Source organism: Pipistrellus hanaki, assembly GCF_964339955.1.
Source record: "Pipistrellus hanaki genome assembly, chromosome: 1".
In the NCBI taxonomy this organism is placed as follows: Eukaryota; Metazoa; Chordata; class Mammalia; order Chiroptera; family Vespertilionidae; genus Pipistrellus; species Pipistrellus hanaki.
Genome location: NC_140503.1, coordinates 8919341 through 8940613, shown reverse-complemented (window position 1 = coordinate 8940613; position 21273 = coordinate 8919341). Strand labels below are relative to the sequence as shown.

At 54.8% G+C, this 21273-nt stretch overlaps 1 protein-coding gene across 2 annotated transcripts in view; it reads left to right on the top strand.

Annotated features, from left to right (window-relative positions):
• Positions 1-18934, top strand: part of FBLN5 (fibulin 5) — a 69898-nt gene extending 50964 nt beyond the window's left edge. For both annotated transcript variants that reach the window (XM_084879326.1, XM_084879327.1), the window contains exons 7-11: positions 3503-3622; positions 7479-7601; positions 8934-9060; positions 11743-11938; positions 18125-18934. In XM_084879326.1, the coding sequence (XP_084735452.1) occupies positions 3503-3622; positions 7479-7601; positions 8934-9060; positions 11743-11938; positions 18125-18286 (728 nt within the window). In that variant the 3' untranslated portion in view covers positions 18287-18934. The remainder of the gene's footprint in view (positions 1-3502; positions 3623-7478; positions 7602-8933; positions 9061-11742; positions 11939-18124) is intronic.
• The last annotated feature ends 2339 nt before the right edge of the window (positions 18935-21273 follow it).

Below are 21273 nucleotides of genomic sequence, written 5' to 3'. Positions count from 1 at the left end.
CGCCCTGGGAGCGCGTTCCCACCCAGTGTCCCTGCCCGAGTATCTCCTTGCTGACAGAAACCCGAGACCTGAGCTGAGGCTGCATGGTGCATGTCAAGGAGGGCTCTGGGCATCGCTGGAGTGAGAACCGCAGTCATCCGTCAGCTGGGAGCTACGGTTTCACGGGCTGGCGTCTCTGTCTGCTGTCCAGCAGCAGCCTCGCCGGCTCTCTTGGCTCCTCAGCCACGTTCTTGCATATCCTGCAGCCTCAGTCCAATTCCTGGGCCCGAGGGGGGTGGTCGGAAAGAGCGCCTGGCCTGACCCTGGATGAAGGGCGAGATAAACACGCACACGCTATGCAGGGCTTTCACGGGCACGTTCGGAGCCTCTGGTTACAGTTTCCCTCCAGCCTACGCCAGGAGGGCCTGTTACTTAGCAGAGAGTCTGGTGGTGGCGGTCACTTCCCCTACCACTCAGCATTCCTCACAGAAACAAGACGCAACGGAGGCATTTTCTGGTTTTCACATGATCGCTTCAAGCACTGATAAGTAAGGAAAACAATCCCGGTGCCTATTGTGGTTTCCATCTGCAGGTTTCTCGTGCTCAGGAAATGAATGGGGGATTTAAGATTCGAGGAATTAGCGCAGGTCCCGCCCGGCCTGGCCGCCCGCCCCAGCCCCCGGCCGGGCCTCCGGGCCCTGGCAGCTGCTCCGGCCAGGGTGGAGGCAGTGCCGGGACTCAGAATGAGGTCTTTGTCTGGAGCTGCCACCAGCGTTCGCAGGGCCCATTTCCTTGTCACACCACCAGAGGCCTGGCTGGCGGGCTCCCGGCCAGCTGGTTGGAGGATATTATGTCTCCATTTAATCGTATCTAAATCGTTGGGTAAACAGGAAGGCATCAGCCTGAAAAGAGCGCGATCCTGGCCTCTTTGGAAGGCTCCCCTCCAGAGCTGGCTCTGCTGATTGTTCCAGCAAGTCTCCTCTCGCCAGCAGAGGTCATTTTCTGCTGGGAGTGGAGACGGGGCGGTCCAGGGGCCGATAGAGCAAGGCCCTTCCTTGTCCCTGGAGCAGGAGCAGGCGCCTGGCTCCCTCGCTGCTGTGATAAGCAGCTCAGGGCAGATGCAGGCGTCTCCATGCCAAGGCTGGGGTTTGGACGTGCCAGCCCAGGTCTCCCATTCTCCCCCCCTCCTCCCCTTAGAGTCTGGCTTGGTGCACCCGACACCCCCTGAGGAACAGCCCGGCGCAGCAGAGGCCAAAGTGCCATGTGTCCTGAGCCTCTCAGGGCCGGGCCTGTGACCAGGAGCAGATAATACGCCTGGCGGTGCCAAGTCTGGCAGCAGGCACAGCACCCAGGCCTGGGCACGGGCACTGGGCCACTGGGATGTTGCATCAGCTGGGCCCGCTGGTGACACGAATGTTCCGAACTGCACGGGACATTGTCCCATCTGTTCATTTCACTGAATCCCAGCACTGGCCTTAACGAGGGAGACAGGGCAGGTGTTTGTGGCTCTCTGCACCGACAAGGAAATCAAGGAGCCAAGAGGTGAAGCAATTTGGCCGGTGCCACAGCCAGGTGGTGGCGGAGTTGAGCAGAGACCAAGGGCCCGGCCCTCCCGTCCAGCAGTGGAGCGGGTGCAGTCTGTTCCCCCGGGACCCAGAGGGCTTAGGACACATGTGGCTCCCGGGCCGGCAGGAGAGGGCAGCCAGGGCTCCGGGGCAGGATCCCTTGGGTCCTGCTGCTCCGCAGAAACAGCTGAGAGGGAGGGTGGGACTGACGCCTGCTCATCTCCATGTGCCCAGCGTCTGGCTGGAAGCCACGAGCGCCAGCCCTCGTGCTCCCCAGCGCCGTCCTGCCCGGACCTGCCCTCCACAGCCTGGCGCCACCACGTTTTCCTGGGCCCCCAGGCGGAGAGCCTCCAAACCCCCGTGGGCACCAGGGGACACGCATCTCACTGGACCCACCCTGCATGGCCAACTATTATTTTTCTTTCTCTAAAATGCTCCAAGGGGTTCCAGGAAGCAGGAAGTATCTGGGCATGGGATTATCCCTCCCCTTTAAGAAAAGCTGCTCAAAGCTACTCACTGTGAAGGCTTTTGACTCTGAAAACACTCAAATCTCTATTCAGAGTCTTAAGAGGGTTGCCGGGACGTTTGAGGAGGACAGAAGTTCCCTCGGCTGGAACTCTGGTCACTGGCGTAAGGAGGATGGGAGAGAGTGAGCTTTAAGCGGGGCAGGCAAGGCTAGTGCGGGAGGGGGCTCCCCAGTCCCCCTCCCCGACTCCATCAGCTGTGCAGAAGGAATCTCGGGTTTATGGAAAGACCTTTAACTCCTGTTCCAGTTACAATTGCACCCTTGTTAGCCTGGGTATTTGGGTACATCTCTCAGCCTTAAAACAAACGTGAGCATCTTGTATAATTGACGCACAGTGAACTGCACGGTTCGAAGAACGTGATTTTATGAACTTTGACACATGTATACACCCGTGAACCCATCACCTCACTCAAGATAATGAACATCCCATCATCCCTAACAGTTTTCTTACGCCTCTTGTGGTCCTCTCTGTAACCTACTGAACTTGTAACGCGGGGCCGTGGTCCTAAAGCAGCTTTGTTGTGAGGATTCAGTGAATGTGAGGTCCCGTTATTATCCGTGATGTTATTTATGCATCATTGTCTCAGCCGACGCGGGCGGACACAGTATCATAGATTGGGGGACTTGAACAACAGAACTTTATTTTCTCACAGGTCCCAAGGCTGGACATATAAGATCAGGGGCCAGCATGGCCAGGGGCTTTCATGGGCTTTCTTCCTGGCTTGTGGCTGGCTAACTTCTCTCTGAATCCTCACCTGGCAGAAAGAGCAAGAGCAAGAGCAAGTCTCTGGTGTCTCCTTCTATAAGGGCACTAATTCCCTCAGGAGGTCCCCACCCTTAGGGCCTCATTTACACTTAAGGACTTCCCAAAGGTCCCAGCTCCCAAAGCCATGGCATAGGAAGTTAGGGCTTCAATGTGAACTTGGCCGGAGGGAAAGGGGCAGTGGGGGGAGAGGGGAAGGGGCACAGTTTGTTCCATAGCAATAATAAGTAGAGTCATCATTAGAATTGTCACAGCCACTTGTGTGTTTACTTGAAATGTCCATGTCAGAGGGGATGAGGGGAGAGTTCTGGGAATGGAATGTGGCATGTAGTAGGAAAGAGCAGAGGTTGCCTAGAAATTCCTGTTGGTGACCTTGGAGAGTGGACTTCCTAGGAGGCATAAATATGTACATGTACACACGTGTGTAGGACATCTATATGTGTTGTTTCTATCCCTCCCTCTGCGGGACTCCAGAGGGACATATGGATGGAGCCCCTGATTCCTCAGTGAACACGTTGGGGGGGCTGACTTCTCAGCCTGACAGGTCCCAGGTGGAGAGCCTCGCTGCCTGTAGACCTGGCCTCCCAGGCACAGGAGCTTGTGTTGCCATTTGATCTGCCCTGTGTTGTGGTTTGGGAACGGTCAGTGATGCGCTCTGGCTTTCCACAGACGTGAACGAGTGTGCGTCGGAGAACCCCTGTGTGCAGACCTGCGTCAACACCTACGGCTCTTTCATCTGCCGCTGTGACCCGGGATACGAACTGGAGGATGACGGAGTGCGCTGCAGCGGTAATGGGTTTTCTTTAGTCCCGGAGGTCTCCACCTGTGCTAGGGGCGCAGGGGTCGGGGGGTGGAGGTCCAGGGCTTCCTCCCCAGCTGTTTCCTCTCCTTTCCCAGAAACATCTCCAGTTTGGGACACAACCACCCCACACAGGGATGAGTCACTTCTGGAAAGGTGGCCGTGAGGCCAAACGCAAAAACCAATGGAGCCACCTTTTAGAGTCTGAGATGGGGGTGCAGAGGGAGAGGGGGCACCCAGTTTTGAGGTCTCTGTCCTCACCCGGCACTGAACTCAAGCCCCAGGGATAGCACAGACGGTGCTGACAGAGGGCAGTGACCTGGGAACAGCAGTATATCTCATATGGTCGTGTCAGAAGGGGTGTGTGGGGAGAATGAAATCATGTATGTAAGGGCAAACACTGTGAAATTCTAAAATCTCTACAGATAGCCAGTGCCCAGCTCCAGGCCTGGCACCCAGCAAGCATGAAATAAGTAGTTGTCAAATCAATGCATGAATGACTGAAGAGTAAATGAATGAGCCTTTAACTTGTGAGAACATAGATGTGGCGGCTTAGTTGAGCCTTTTATAAATTCCTTCCAAGCTCGAGAAGCTGATTCTCTGCCCATGCTAGACTGTGGATTCTGTCCTAATTCTCTTCTTATTTCTTGTAATAAGAAACTTGTAAACTCTTGTCAACTCCTTGAAAACAGGAACCACATCGAACTCCAATTCATTAGTGTCCTGCACAGAGCCATGCACAGCTCTTCCTTTTGTTCTTCCTTCTTTTCCGTCCCCCACCCTCATTTTTGTTGTTGTTGTTTTTGTTGTTTGGTAAATGTTGAATTAAGCTCCAACACTTTTGGCATCATCATTACTTGTAAATGAGCACAGGTCGAATTCATGATGCTTCTCTGTATTTTTCAAAACAAGTGGCTGCCATGCCCTGGGGCAGTGGTCGGCAAACTGTGGCTCGTGAGCTATGTGCGGCTCTTTGGCCCCTTGAGTTTTTAGCAGAGGCCAGCTTAGGAGTACCCTAATAACTTAATTACCTAGATAGTTTAAGTTTAAAAAATGTGGCTCTCAAAAGAAATTTCAATCGTTGTACTGTTGATATTTGGCTCTGTCGATATTTGGTTTGCCAACCACTGGTCTAGGGTGTGAAAGCCTTTCTGTCTGGCAGGATGGAGCGTTTCCTAATCCTGGGTCTCACTGTGACAGGAGCTGACCCAGGTCGTGATGGGACCGTGTGAGAACTCCACTCAGACTGCAGTGTTTGGGGACAGAGTTCCCTGGAAAAACGAGTACCTCTCCCAGGGGCCAGGAAAGCCAGGGCAGGGACAGGGAGCCTTCCATGGATTAAATGTCAGCTCAGAAGTGGTAATAAAATACCCTCGGGTGTGACAAGCTGCTTTCTTCCTAGATTTCAGTTTCCCGCATGGCACTCTTTGGGGCATCAGGGCCAAGGAACTAATTGGTGGGAAGGTTAGCATCGGGAGATGGGGCCATTTGTGTCTCTAGAATTGCTTGCACGTCCACAGAGGTGTATTCCCACCCACAGAGGTGGTGTGATGGAGCCAGACAGAGCCGAGTTCAAATTTTGGCTCTATTGTGTAGTGCTTTCCCTGGCCGGGCCACTCCCTGAGCCTCAGTTTCCTCATTCATTGAAAAACAAACGCCCTCATGGGGTGGTCGCCAGGATGAGATATGTCGGTGTGGCTAAGTGTCATTACAGGTTCACGTGTTTCTCTGAGCGTCTTTTCCAGCACTTGACCCCCTCAGTGGTTTGGCAGGGATTGTCTGTTGCCTAGCTTCACCTAAAATGGCCAACTTCTTCAGACTTAGAGAGACCGTGACCCCTGGACACTGAGGGCTTTAGGGCTGGGTTCGGATAGCATGTGACATGGAATTTATGTCCCGTCTCTTCCACTTACCCCCTTTCTCTGCCAAACACTCTCCCCAGGAAACGTTACCCTCACTGTCACCACAGCTAGTGTGGCCCCTCCATGCGGCTCCAGTCCCTTCCTATCCATGTCCCTCGTCCCTCGGGGATCGGGGAAGCCCAGCTGGTCCCGGAAACCATAGTGGGTTTTCAGGTGGATGAGTGAAAAGGGCCTCATGCATGCTCCCTGCCAGAAACTGGGCTTGTATTTCAGCTCTTCGGCCTGGGGATTGCAGACCCTAAGATACCCTGAGTGTGTCTGTTACGGCCCCTTGCTGCCCCGGGGAAGCTCACCCTGCTTGTGGGATATCCTCCAACCTCAGGACTCTCCACATCCGTCCATCCTAAGTCCCCAGTATGATCGACTCAGGGAGACCTTACAGGATGGTGTTGACAAGTATAGGATCTGGAGGCTGGCTGGGTTCAGATCCTCACTACACTGGTTGGTCATTATCTGGAAATTGAGTTAAGTTACCGAACCTCCATTTTTTTTTCTCTGTAAAACATGGCTACTATAGTATCACCTTCATAGGCTGAGGTGAGGACGAAATCAGATGAGGCAGGTAAAGCATTTCATTTGGTGCCTGGTACATAATATTGTAGCAAGTCTCAGGAACCGCCAGGGGCTGCTACTGCTTCTACTGAAGGTCTGCACCAAGTCTACACACCGACCCATTTTCAGCCTCCTTGGGCCTGCCTCACCCCAACACCCCCAAGTGACAAATCTCCACAGCACTGCTGGCCATAGAGACAGAATGGGGGCCACAAATGGGAGCCATGTACGCAGTCCAGGAGCCTGTGAAGAGTGAGCACCCACTTTGTTCTGATGGGCGGGGCCAAAGACAGGACTCCACTAGGACAAGGCTCCCCGGGAGCGGGAGGGGCCATGGCAGAAGCGCATCTGCCTGCACATGCGTTAGCGTTCAGATCAGCATCCCAGTGCTGCTGGCTCCTAACCCGTCACCTGAAGATCCCGGGAGAGACTGGGAGGCCGTGAGAGGCATCAGGCATGTAACACCCGGATTCTCCGATGGTGGAGAAGGCTCCTCATTGGCTGACAGCCGCTCGGGGTGATTCCAGCCATCAGCGGCCTGGGAGTTCCAGAGCAATCCGAGGACATGTCACAGGGGGAAACGCGTGAAAGCAAGTTTTCGGGAAACAACAAATGAAATGAAAACATGTTTTCTTTGGCCTGTTGATTGAATGACGCCCAAACAGGGGCTTCGCTGCCAAACTCCGTGTGTGACCAAGAGCTGGCTGCGCTGCAGTGCCTGCGTCGGCAGCCACCGCCACCGCCTCCGGTTCAGAGGCCCGAGGCCCCCGAGGGAGGCCGGCCGGCCGCCCCCCCAAGCCACTCGAGCGTTTTCTCTCTCAAGGAGGCTTCTGGACATGGTGAAGTTTTGATATAATGGACACTCCCTGGCTTTCTGGATGTGTCCCTTTTAGTTGTGATTTTAGGAATAAAGCTATTTCTCAACTTGGGACAATTAATCAAGTTGGCCTTCTAAAGACCAGGCCCAGGGAGTGATGCTTGGGCTCTGAGGAAGAGCTCTGTAATCAGAAAACCCCTTCGAGCAGACAGAGATGGAGGGTAGATCTACCCACAGGGCACAAGGAGCCAGCCGCGTAGCGGGGCCAGAGGCAGAGGGAGTGGGAAGCTCGATGGAGAGAGAGTTCACCTCCCTGCCGGAAATCCTTTCCTAACAGAGCTGTCCGTCTATCAATGGGCCGCCTCAGTGGGTAGCCAGCTCCCCGTCACCAGAAGTATTCAAGAAGCAAATTGGCAGCTTCTTAGCAGTAAGGCTGTCATGTGTCCGGGAGTGTGGAAGCGGGAGTAGACGGCCACCGAGCTCCCACCTCCAGGGAGTCTGTGATTATAACAGCAGGTGTAACTTGTCTCTCCCCCCCCCCTCCCCCTTTCCCAGACATGGATGAGTGCAGCTTCTCCGAGTTCCTCTGCCAGCACGAGTGTGTGAACCAGCCCGGCACGTACTTCTGCTCCTGCCCGCCTGGCTACATCCTGCTGGACGACAACCGGAGCTGCCAGGGTAAGGCCGGCCAGAGGGGCCTGGTGGAGGGGGGTGTGCGGTGGGGCTGGCTCAGATGTCTTCCCCTGGGGACTTGGTGCGGCTTTGGGAAGGTGTCAGGGGTGAGAGCATGAGCGGGTGTTGGTGGCTCCCAGAGGGGCACTTTCTGGGCAGGGTGCCTGGGCTGGTGCCTTCCTGCCCTGGGACGCATCCTTTGGCCTCAGAAAGCACATGACCACTCTCACGTCTGTAAGTGAACTCTGCGGATAGAGGTGGCACCCACCAAGGGCTGGTCCTGTCTCCCTGGGCAGATCTGCGGCCCCCCCGAGGGCTGCTCCCGACCTAATGAGGACATTTTGTGACCTGAGCAGCCCGAGCCCAGGCTTTCTCACGGCCCCTGGGGGCCTCCTGGCCAACCTTTCTGTACTGACTTCCTAGAGAGTGGATGCCAGGGAGACCTCACACATCTGACTGCTAGGTCCCCAAAGGGCCAGCACCCCGTGCTGAGTCGGGAGTGGGTCTTGTTCAGATCCTGCACTTGCCCAATGTCCAGCCCCATGCTCCACCCACTGGGGCCGGTGCGGGAGGTGGGTAGCTGAGTGGCTGACCCACTTCAGCCTTCTGGAACCACCCTTGCCCCAACACCAGCAAGAACTCTCCATCGCAGTGCCAAGCAATGCAGATACATGAGCTACAAATGGGAGCCAGGCATGTGATTTAAATTTCTCCAGGAGTCACATTGAAAGAGTGAAAAGAGCCCTAACCGGTTGGGCTCAGTGGCTAGAGCATTGGCCTGCAGACTGAAGGGTCCCAGGTTCAATTCCGGTCAAGGGCTCTTTGATTGCAGGTACTTTGGTTGAAGGCACATCTCCAGTGGGGGGTGTGCAGGAGGCAGCTGGTCGATGTTTCTCTCTCATCAATGTTTCTAACTCTCTATCCCTCTCCCTCCCTCTCTATAAAAAAATCAATAAAATATATTTAAAAAAATAAAAGAGTGAACAGAAACAGGTTAAATGAATTTTAAGACTACATTTGATGTAATGCAATATATCCAAAATGTTCCCACATGTGCTCCAAATACAAGTTATTAGTAGACAGTTTACGTTCTTTTGTACTATAATAAGTTGTCGGAGTCTCGTGTTTCTTTTCCACTGACCAGGGCACATCTCCACGTGGCCCAGCCACATTCTGAGTGCTCAGTAGCCCCAGGGGGCCAGGGGCTGCCCTCCAGGCCAGGGCAGCTCTGCAGTCAGACCCAGGCAGCCCCCACCCTCAGGGACCCCTCCCCCTGGCCCAGGGCCAGCACCTGGGAACACCGCCCTGCTTCAGCCTCTCCTCCGCCCTGCCTTTCAGACATCAACGAGTGCGAGCACAGAAACCACACGTGCACCCTGCAGCAGACCTGCTACAATCTGCAAGGGGGGTTCAAGTGCATCGACCCCATCCGCTGTGAGGAGCCGTACATTCAGATCAGCGACAAGTGAGTCGTGGCTTCCCCTGGGAAATGGGGACGTGGGTGAGGGGCCTGGTCCGGGGGTGCCAGTGCGGCGGGAATGCACCTGCCAGGGGATCGGACCTGTGCCTCCCCCCGCCCCCCAGCCGCACACACAGCACACAGCCCTCACTCACTCCCCCACACATGCCAGAGCTACAGGAAGATTCCTGGGGCTGACCAAGAGGAGAGGCAGAGAACTCTCTTTCCCTTTGACAGCTTGGCTCTGGATCCACGGGATTCTTGCTTGGGCTTCTCCGATGTCTTGTGCGTTGGACCCACTGGTGGTCATGGTAGAGGGCAGGCCCCCACTCAGTGGGCTCGGGGTGGCCTGAGGGCCTGGCTTTCCAACAAGGTCCCAGGGGAGATGGGCAGTCTCCCTGGACTGTGCTGTGAGCAGCGAGGAGCAGGCCTTGTCACCAGAAAGTTCTCAGCACCCGGGTACTTAGCGTCCTTTAATCGCGTTCCCAGTGTCGTGATGTTCGCTGTTCACTAGCTCGCCAGATGCAAACACTAGAGCTGGGGCTGGAACTAAAGGGAAGACCACCTCTACAGCTGACAGCACAAGACAGCGGTTTTCTGTGTGTGTGTATTGGCTCCTCGGAGTTCCTTCTCTTTTAGTCCCCATTTAACTGTCCCAGTTCCTCCTCAGGAACACACACACACACACACACACACACACACACAGGCATGCGCATCTTCTGTCCTCCTCTCTGCTGGTGACATGTTTACCACCCTGAGCCACGCCCGGCCCTAACCCTGGGATGCCCTGGGCACGCCCATGGTGCAGCATCTCAGAGGAGGCCCTGGCTTAGCAGTGTGCTTCCCTCTCTGATCGACACTGACAAAAGAAAGAAGCCAGGCAGAGAAAGATAAATACCACATGATCTCACTCATTAGTGGAATATAATGAACAACATCCACTGATGAACCAAAACAGATCCAGAGACAGGGAAGCATCAATTAGACCGTCCAAACTCAGAGGGAAGGCAGGGGAGGGTTGGGGGAAGGGGGAGAGATCAACCAAAGGACTTGCATGCATGCGTATAAGCCTAACCATTGGACACTGACACCAGGGGGGTGAGGGCATGAGTGAGGGGCTGTGGGGGGGAGGGGGAGGAGGAGGGGATAAGGATTTGTAATACCTTAATCAATAAAGAAAAAAAAATTTTGTAAAAAGAACAAAAGAAGACAAAGCAGGGACAGGCTCCTTTCCAGCAACTGGAGAGGATTGACCACGTTCTCACATGATCCCCCTTGTTGCTCAGAGCTGTGCTTCTAAGCAGCCCTCTGCAGAGGAGTCTCGTACTTCTGGTCCCAGAGCCCTTTGCGGCAGAGCTGAGCTCGGGTTACTTACTCCTACAGCCTTCCGTTCCCGGTTCTCCCCGGGCTTCTCCAGGCTGCCCTTGTCTGTGGCCTGGAAATGGACCGGGTTCAGCTGGCCGCCCTGAGCTGGTGTGGCGGTGGGGCCCCCAGCGGGCCACCACTAATGCCCAGTGACCCCTGCCTCCACGTCCCCGCGCAGTCAGACCCCGGCCACCTCTTCCAGGTCCTTTCCTTGCCCAGGCGTCCTGTTCTCCTGCCAGCCTGAACAGGGCACGCTCTCACCTCTGCCCCGGCTTTCCCGCCTCCCGGCCTTCACGCACACATTGTCTGCACACGGAAGGCGTCGCTGCCATTGCCACGCAGACGGATCTGCCCCGCCTGTCAGATCTCCGCTCCGTGCCGCCGCTCCCAGCTGTTTGTGGTTCTCTTCAGCTGGGACCCATCCCTTCCTCCTCCCAGCGTCTTCCAGGAAACCGTTCTTCGTGTGACACGTGACATTTTAATGTGGCCGTGAGGCACCGGGGACACTTGACTTGGCAATTTCGATGCAGCCTCAAAGAACAAAACGTTAAAAATGCTTCCACACATTCATTTAGGTGCTAGTTGAGATCCTGTTGTGAGCCAGACAGAGCGCTGGGTGCCCTGGGTTTTGCTCTTCGCGTAGAGGAGGAGAGAGACGTTAGACGACTTATCACACAGGCGTGCACTATTGCAGGCTGCGACAGGTGCTATGACGGGGAGGGGAGACAGTGGGGAAATGGAAGACCAGGTTGGACCCGGTCTAGACTGGGAGCTTACACGCCCTTCTGAGGAAATGACGTTGGAGTTGGAATGGGAAGGTGAGGGGATGTTCACGGGACAGAGAGTGGAAGAGCAGAAGGAACAGCATGTGCAGAGGCTACAAGGCTGGAGTGGCCTTGGTTTCTTCACTATGAGAATTCCTTGTTTTCTGTACAGAAACAAGAAGTAACATTCCCAGTGAGTGTTATGGCTGGGACGTGAAGGGCTGTGCCATGGTGGCACATTTCCCTGACCGAACACATTGACAGATGCGAGTTGCATTTGAGAATGGTCCAGTACTCCGAAAACCAGACACCTCCGGGTTATACCGCCCGTCACAAGACTATCTGATTGGCCAGAACGGGCCATTCTCTAGGAAACAGAGCGCTCGCCTACACGCCGGAGAGGTTTTAAATGCGAGGCAGGGACAGCGGCGTCTACAGTTACCACGTTTGGGAGACAAAGACGGGGCGGCCTCCTTTTCGCGTTTTAAATGGGGAAGTAGTTCCAACCAGCCCCGGGGAAGGATTGGCCGCGTTCTCACACGATCCACCCTCTCCACAGCCGCTGCATGTGTCCCGCCGAGAACACCGGCTGCAGAGACCAGCCCTTCACCATCCTGTACCGGGACATGGACGTGGTGTCCGTGCGCTCCGTTCCTGCCGACATCTTCCAAATGCAAGCCACGACCCGCTACCCCGGCGCTTACTACATTTTCCAGATCAAGTCTGGGAATGAGGGCAGAGAATTCTATATGCGGGTAAGAGGGGTGGTGAGCCAAGGTCACTATCTATTTAAAATACATATATATATTTATTTTTATTGATTTCAGAGAGGAAGAGAGAGAGAGAGAGAAACATCAATGAGGAGAGAGAAACATGGATCCGTTACCTCCTGCACATGCCATACTGGGGATCGAGCCCACAACCCGGGCATGGGCCCCAACTGGGAATCAAACCGTGACCTCCTGGTTCATGGGTTGATGCTCAATGCCAGCCGGGCAGATGGTCACTGTCTTCAGCCATACAACCTGTCATCTAGCCTGGCACGTGCTTCTAGAGACAGGTCAGCGTGCAGCTAGGAGGGGCTGGGGTAGAGGGGGAAGAGGAGAGGGGAGTGGAGTTAGGCCTTCAAGGTGCTGTTCCAGTAGCTTTCTGTATGGCCTCGCGAGAGCCACTTCTCCCCCGTGAGCCTCAGCATCCTCATCTGGGCCACGAGAAACTAGGCCACGATGCAACCTTCCGCCTCTTTCCTCCCACAATTCCATGGAAGAGGCATTTGCATATCCTCTTATCCATCTCATTTGACAAACGCTTATCAAGTGCCCACTACGCACAACTAGAAACTGGGAATAGGGGAGTTTGTAAAGCATCCCGCCTTCTGCTACCTACGCTGCAGTGAATAGAAAGGCATGCCCAGCGGAGGTGGGCTCTGCCTGCGTCTCCGGCACAGTAGCCACTGTCTCTTTAAATTTAAACCCATGAAGATGAAATAAGATGATAAATCAGGTTCTTCCATGGCAGTAGCCGTATTTCAAGTGCCCAGTAACCCCATGGGGCTGCCGTATTAGCTGAGAGAGAGAGAGAGAGAGAGAGAGAGAGAGAGAGAGAGAGAGAGCAGCTCTACCTCCGGCCACCTGGGGTGGCACCTCTTAGAGCCCACGGCTCAGCTGTTTTTCTCATTTCTGTGATAATTGGGACACTGGCCCAAAAAGTGGGTTCCAGAAAATCTGGAATCACCTGAATTATCCAGAATAATCCGAAATATGGTGGCCGAGGCCTGGAAGGCCAGTTTCCAGTGGCTGCTTTAAGAAATTGCCAAAAACTTGGTGGCCCAAAACAATAGAAATTTATTTGCACTCTGTTCAGGAGCCAAAAGCCTGAAACCGCTTCCACTGAGCAGACAGGGCGTGTTGGCCAAGCCGTGTTCCCTCCGGGGCTCCAGGCGAGAATGTCTTCCGTCCCTCCTCCAGTGTCCGGTGGCTGCTGGCATCGCTGATCTCGCAGCCACATCACTCCAGCCTCTGGGTAACACTCTGTCTCTCACAGAGACACTTGTGTTTGGGTTTAGGGCTACCCAGCGAATCCAGGATAATCGCTCTGTGGCAAGATCCTTATCTTCATCACACCCGCAGTTTCCTTTTCCTTATACAGTAATATTTACAGGTTCCAGGGCTTAGCACCTGATATCATTTTTTTTTTTTGGGGGGGGGGGGAGCAGCACCCCCCAGGTATCTGCATTTCTTTTTTAAAAAAATATATTTTATTGATTTTTCACAGAAAGGAAGGGAGAGGGATAGAGAGTTAGAAACATCCATGAGAGAGAAACATTGATCAGCTGCCTCCTGCACACCTCCTACTGGGGATGTGCCTGCAACCAAGGTACATGCCCTTGACCGGAATCGAACCTGGGACCCTTCAGTCTGCAGGCCAACGCGCTATCCACTGAGCCAAATCGGTTTCGGCAGGAATCTGCATTTCTAACAGATACAGCAGGTGGTCCCCCAGAGTCACTGTGGGCAGCGATCCTCAGAAAGAGAGGCCGTGAGAGCTTACCCACTTTTAGGCCAGATGGTCCAGGGCCTGCAAGAGGGCCATGTGCCTGAGCTCTCTCCCTCTCCTCTCCCGAGTCCTGGCAGCCCCTCCCAATCCTTGCCTCTGGGGATGCGACAACGAAAGCAGGGAGGCCTCAGACACAGAGGCTACAACCAACCGACCAACCGATTAGAAAAGGTCCCAGGTCCTGGCGTCCTGCCTGCCTCCTCACTCACATGATTTTGGCAAGACCCTAAGAGGGCCAGGTCACGTGAGATCACAGGGCCTGTGAAGCCAACATCTGTAGTCCCGTGTAGCAAGGTCAAGGGGAGGAGGGGAGGAGAGAGGCGCTTCTGCAAGGTGAAAAAGACGGAGCTGTGTTTATGTCTGCCCTTCCCCGGCAACCGTGAGCTACAGCTGCCCACCAGAAACCACAGCTGTGAGCTTCCGTGGGCAGCCTCGCCCACGGGCATTCTCCAGCCTGGCCTCTCTCATCTGGACAGACACCGGGGCCCCAATCAGAGGACACACCGATGCTTCTCTTGGGGAGTTAAAATACCTTCGTGGACACCACCTGCCTCCCTATTTCCTTTCCCAACAGAACAGCAGACCTGCAGAAGGCGGTCTTGTCTAGGCCAGATTGGGCTCCCCAGGATGCCGCCCCCTGAAACCCCCCTAGACCCAGAGGTTCCTTGTGGCTGACTTGTGAGCCTGATGGTGGGAAGAAGGTTATCCTGCAGGCGGAGTGGACAGGGGGGAGGGCTTCTTCCCGGCAGCCCCCTCTGCTGCCTGGTTTGTCGCAGTAACTAAGGGCCCCTTGGAACTCACTCAGCTGAGCTGTACGGAGCTGTGCCCTCTCGGAGGACGTTGAGAAGGGCCCTCGTTCTTTAGTATTTACTCAGAGGGTGCTGAGGGGAGGAGGGGACGCAGGCCTGCTCTGAGAGTGGCTGGAAGCGCTGAGGGCCTGGGAGGTGGCTCTTGGCTGGGAAGGTCCCGAGGGCTGAATACAGGCTCAGTGCAGGGAGCCTGTGCCGAGGCCGCGGGCGTGGGAGGAGGAAGACGGACAAGGCGGCTTACTCGTGTCCAAGCTGTCCAGCAGGTAGCTCCCTCCTCAGGAGGCCACGCGCTGCTGCTCTCTTTAAAACTTTGTTTTCATTTTTATATGACTTTGTTTTTACATATTTATGGAAGAAAAACGAGAGTATACGGACAAACCAGAAAGTGACAGCGTAGTCACTCCAGCGCGGGCTCTGGAGCCAGGCCGACCGCCTCCTTGGCGTCCTGCACTTGGCCACCCTCATGACCTTGGGCCTGTTACCTAACCTGCTGGGCCTCCGCTTCCTCGTCTGGGAAGACGGACGACGGCAGTGTTTACTCTGGGATCAGATGAGATCATGCACTTAGCGCGGGGCCTGGGACACGGGGTGACGGTTTTTTATCAGACAGCTGGGCTGGGCGAGGGTGAAACGGCCGGGAGCGCTCTCTTCTCGCCCCGCTGTCTGGAGCCCGGCTCCCCGGGGCCACCTCTCGGGTGGATCGGGGGATTCCCAGGTGCTCTCGGTTCCTGTGGATCCTGTGGAACCGTCTCCTCCTCCCGCAGCAGAAGTCCGAGCTGGTTTAAGGGGAACCTTCAGCCGCTCAGCCTCTCATTCAGTGTCCAGGGCCAACTCCGTTCTGTAACTCGCTCCTTCTTCTCCCGACACCAACATTAATTCAGCACCACCATGCGTGTGGCTTTGTGTCAGGCTGGACAGCTCAGGAGCAAACAGGATGTAGCCTCTGCCCTTGAGGAGCCCACACTGAGGGGGAGGCACAACGAGGCAAACATTTACAATGCCAAGTGGCGATTCTCAAGTAGGGTAAGTGCTGTGAGGCGGCAGGAAATGGAGAGGTCCCGAGACCTCATCACTGAGCAGAGTGGCCAGAGAAGGACTTGGTGAGTCAGGCTCTCCAGTGCCATGTGCAAGTTTTGTAACCTTAATTAGTGTACTTGACCTACTTACACTGCAGGGTTAGGAGGACCAAATAAGAGATGTATGAAAGGTCATAGCCTGATCTGCATAGTATCAACCAAATAAGAGATGTATGAAAGGTCATAGCCTGATCTGCATAGTACCACCTCTACCCACCACCACCTCCACCCACCACCCCCTTTACCATTGTCACCATTATCACCACCACCACCACCACCACCCCCATCATCATTTTCCAGTGACCACCAAGCCCATCGATAACCTGAGGCTTTCAGAGGGCCTGACTCTGCCCTAAAAGCCTACAGGGGAGTGTAGGGGGCTGTTCTCTGCTCTCCTGGCAGGCCCTTGAGTCCTCCCTTGTCCTGGAGGCTGGCCTTTCTCAGGCTGCTGCAGGTCTGAGCTGGGGGCAGATAGGACTTGCTGATCTCTATAGTTACTTCCAAATTGGAGGCTTTGCCTGGGAAAGCCCCAAGGAACAACTTAAGGGTCCAGTAGTTCCATTCCCCCTCCCAGGCTCTGCAGCTCTCCCTCCAGATAGCTCAGGGCTCTCAGCCCTCGGCCTTTGTTCATGCAAACAATAAAAGCCAGTGAGATATTTGCGTATGTAAAGGCTGCATTTCCCTGTGTGGCTGTGCCGGCTGAAGTCCTGGCCCAGGGCACCCAGGTTTTGCAAGAGCTGACAAGGAAGTCTGAGCCATCCTCTGCATGAGCAGGTGCCAGTTGTGCCGAGATGCTGACGTGAACAGAGGGAGCTGATGCCAAGAGGAAGTTGCACAGTAGACAGTGGAGGTCCCAGTACCCAGCTGGCACCGGTCTGCCAGCCCCACCCTTGACATGCCTGTGGAGCGCTTGGAGATGTCCAGAACTTTATAGGAGACCGATAAAACGCCGGGTGTGGCCAAGCTTCTTGGTTTTGCAGAGACGGTTGCTTTCAGTTGCTGGGCTCTGCAGCTCGCAGGAAGCGATTGTCCAGCATATCCTTGCGTCCTCCCAGGGGCCCACCGTGTGGCCATTCACTGACTCCTGAGCATCTTTCCTGCAGGGGAGACAAAGTGGTACCCACCAGTCTCTTCTGTGATTGTGCAGTGAAACAGGTCTGGAGATGGCAGTCAGAAGCACCTGAGTGAAATCCCTCAGCTCTGCCCCTGACTAGTTGGGTGACCCTGAGCAATCATTTAACCTCACTGGGCCTCAGTTTGCTTTTTATAAAATGGGGAAATAATGAGACCCCTTTAATATGGTAGCCAGGGTCTGTGCCTTCAGATGGGCACTTCCCAGTTGGTGTGCCCGTGAGTCACCTGGGGGTTGTGGGAAGCTACAGATCCTGGCTCAGGAGGTCACCGGTGGGACCCGAGGTCCTGCCTCTCTAACAAGCTCCTGGAGGATGCCGATGCTGCTGGTCCAGGGACCACCACCCTCTGAGGAGCAAGGCCTGTCAGGGTTCCCATGAGGGTTACATAAGCACATGTGCATCTAAGTGGCCTCACGCATGGTGAGTGCTCGATTGATGTGGGGCTGCTGTCCCTCCCTCCTCAGGACTTTCAGAAAAAGATTCAGTGGAGGAGAACAGTTCAGGTGACATTTTTAGGACCACAGCAAGAGTCCCCGAATGGTAAAGCTGGGGGTGAGGACGGTGTCTAGACAGGAGCCACAGCAGGGCTGTGCACGGAAACCACCCCGAGGCTCATAAACAGATGACAGGTGCCCCAGGCAACATGGACAGTCCACGGAGGCAGAAGACCTGAGAGTCCAAGGTGCTCTGGGGGCTATTGACTTAGGAGCTGGGCCCCAAGAGGTGAAGTGACAGCTTTGGATCACTCTGTTTCATCAATCACCTGTTCTTACATTCAAGACATGTTTACTGAACACCTACCGTGTGGCCGGCACCACAGTGGCGGTTAGGGGATTCAGTGGTGACAAACCTAGCCCTGTAGATCTGAACTCTACAGAGCTCCTGGTCTAATGGGGACCTGGACGTCGGAGGTGGTCCAAGGAAAGAGTGTGGATGATGACGCGTGGTGATGAATACTTCCCATTCTATGCAAAGTAGCAGGTGCAATGGCAGAGGGTCCAGAGGGTGAGTAGGAGGGGTGACTTCGATTGAGGAAAGCAGGCAAGGCTTCTCCCAGGAAGAGATGTTTCTCGGTGAGACCCTAAGAGTTAGCAGGAAAGAGCCAGGTGGCGCGTGGGCAAAGCCAGGCAGAGCGTGGGGGTTCCAGTGTGACAGGAGCGGGCGAGGGGAGCACCCTGATTGGGGCTGCAGGATCGAGCTGCGGCCAGACCACCCAGCCTTCTGTGGGGATCATGTGGGAAGCCACGTGTCCCAACGGACAGCTCTGCTTTCCTCACCACCTCTGCTGTGTCTGAGGACCAGCTCTCCCAGCCCCCTTTAGGCTGGCCAGGGCCTTCTCTAACAAATGTCCCCAATTCTGTCCGCAGCAAACAGGCCCCATCAGTGCCACCTTGGTGATGACACGCCCCATCAAAGGACCCCGGGACATACAGCTGGACTTGGAAATGATCACTGTCAACACCGTCATCAACTTCAGAGGCAGTTCCGTGATCCGGCTGCGGATATACGTGTCGCAGTACCCGTTCTGAGCCGGGGCCGGAGCCTCCGACACCGCCTCTCCACAGCGCCGCGGGCCAGGAGACGGGGAGCGACGAGAGGGAGAATGAGAGGGAGACCGCCGCCCGCCTTTCCTGCTGAACGTCCCCCGGAGTCAGCCCCGCCGGCCTGGCCACGCCGATGGGAGGACACGCTTCCTACAATTCCCCAGTTCCTACAACGCAGTTATCCCAAAGTATTATCCTGGGCACCCTGGCCCGGGGTGCACGGCGATTTTCCCAGGCCTTCAGTTTATCTCCCTATCTTTCAAAGAAATAGATTAGGGTCGCTGGGGTCTGGGTCCATGTTCAAAGACTGGGAACAGAGTTCTCCCCCCTCCTCCGTGCCTTCTCTCCCCCGCACGCTGCTGACTGCCGCTTTGCAAAGGCCCGAGGGCTCCTGGGGGCGCTGTGTGTAGCTAGCCCGCTTCCCGTGTGCACGGAGACGGCCACGGGGAGAAGCCACTGCAGGGCCGAAGGGTTCCTCAAGAGTCCGTGCCCAAACCATGGTATCTGCCGCCTAAAAGGAGTTTTAGAGTTGTCCTGAAACTTGTATAACTGTTTCACCCTTTTATTTTTGTGCATTTTGAGTTTTCGTGTTTTGTTTTGTTTTTAATTAAAAAAAAAAAAAAAAAAAAAAAAGAGTAAGTGGTAGAATTCCTTCCAAAGGCCTTCAGGCACCTGATCTGTTCTGTCTTCCCAAGCCCAGTCTCCTCCCCATGGGAGCCCCAGGTGTCATTTGAGGACCCCTGAGTCACTGCTTGCTTTCCAATTTTTACCTACCTGGGTTGGAAGGCAGAGGTCTCCAAACCCATTGAATGTCTGAGGAGAGTCTGAGTTTGGTTCATGTGGACACAGTAGGGCATTCGGGAGCTTGGTCATCATCCTTCAGGCACCTGGTGGGGAGCAAAAATGAGGAGAAGAAGTCGGGAGAAGCATAATCCCCAATCCTATTCATTCAATTAGAAAACTACCAAGTCCTCTGTTCCGGGGATTATTTCCAGGGACTCTTCCAGAACAGGAATCTACTCAAGTCACTTTAAATCAGTGGCCCTCACCCTGGACTGCCTGGGAGAATCAGAAGGGGGCTTTTAAGAAAAAGACTGGTTCCTGGGTGGCCCTTCCAGAGATTCTGATTAGGTTGGGCCCAGGCACGGCAAATTTTAAGAACTCTAATAAGCGGTCAGAGTTGAGAACACCTGGTTAGAAACCCTGTAAAGAGAGGGAGACAAATGTGGCCCATGTCCTGGCCGCCTGGCCCTCAGTACCTTTTTCAGTTCCTTTTCCTGATCAAGGGCTCTGCATTTCCCCGGGTGTCAGAAGCCCAGGCAGGGGCAGAGAGGCAGCAGTGCCTGTTCCCGGTGAGAGGACAGGTGGGGGCCGCTGGCCTGGGGTCCCACCTGCAGGAGCTTCAGGAGAAAGAGGTGTGCGGGGATCCCTGGTGTCCCAAGATGCATCTGTAGGGTAGATCTGTGGTGCTCCCATCCTACCCATTAGGATATATTTATTAAAACCCTACTGCATGCCGCGAACTGTGCCCTGGGTTCTTAGGGTGGAGAGGGGTTTCATAGAGCCTTAGGAGCTGGTGCTTCAGTGGAAGGAATAGCATGTTGGGCTTCCGTACCCAGAGAGCATTTCTCCTATTTTTCACACCCCCATCGCACACCTAGCTCTGTTTTATTCTCCCAAACCAATCCCATTTAAACCATTTCCCACTGCGCTCCCTCAGGTTCACGTGATTTTAATAACATTCACAACAAATGGCTCAGAACACCGTCCTTCAGCTGGAGAGAAAGGGCGATTTCCTGCAGGCTTGTGGGCTCAGGGGCCCAGCTTAGCTCTCGCCCCTGAGCAACCACCAGAAGGGGCCCTGAGCCGGGCCGTGCTTGCTCCTGCGCTGGGTCGGAGGCTGAGGCCTCGGGAATGGGCGAGGAGTCGGGGCTGCTGAAGGTTGATGTGAGTGAGCTCTGCATGGAGCAGCTCTGAATTCCTGCTCCACGTTCACCCCTGCACACGGTAAGGCTTCCTTGAACTTCTGCAAGACAGAGAAGGGAAGCTCTGTCTTGGTGACTCGAGGAACCCTTGGTTTCAGAGGTGCCACATTTGGAACTAGACCGAGACACTTGTCTGGGATGGCATTTTGTTTGTCTGTGTTCAAAGGTGGCTGCCTGCTCCTAAGGAAACAAGCCCAGCGACTCATAGAAGCCGGCTCCTTGGGGAAAGTGACCAGACAGTCCCGATTTTTAACAATTTATCCCGCGTCTCGCGGCGTCTTGAAAAAGTCCCGATTTTAATCTTTCAAAAAAAAAAAAAAATTGGGACTTTTTTTAAAATGCCACAGGACGCAGGACAAATTGTTAAAAATCAGGACTGTCCCGCCAAAAGCAGGATGTCTGGTCACCTTATCCTTGGGCCCCAGGTCGCTCTTTCCAAACGTGACCTGATGAATTTCGTGTCCATGAGTCAGAAGCATGTGGGATCCATTTACCTTAAAATACCCTTGGGCCTAAACATCAAGGGGGAAACACTCAGGGGCAAAACATGTACCCGAAGGCCAGACCCCAGACATTTGGGAAGCAGTTCCAGAGGCTTCCAAAACCCGAAAAGCTGTTTGCTTCACCCACCCCTTGAGAAGAGACAAATGTTAATTCTTTTTGCAAGATTGCGGCTAAGCCTGCTCTGAGCCACACGGCATCACGCTCCCCCCGCCAGCGTCTATGGGGCTGGCTGTTGTACGGACACTCAAAATATTATATTTGGGCATTCGGCACCTGTCCCTTCTCAGCTGGGTGAGGGCTTGTCCTAGACCCCTGCTCTGTCTGCTCCAGCAGGTCCTGCAGGATGAAGGGTTCTCTGGTGGATGAAGAGCAGGGACACCTGCAAATGTCCCCTTGTTACCGCCTGATCCGGGTTCACTAAGGACCCACACTTCCACTCAGCGCCCTCTCATTCTCAAGTTCTGTGATTCCCTGAGACGCGCT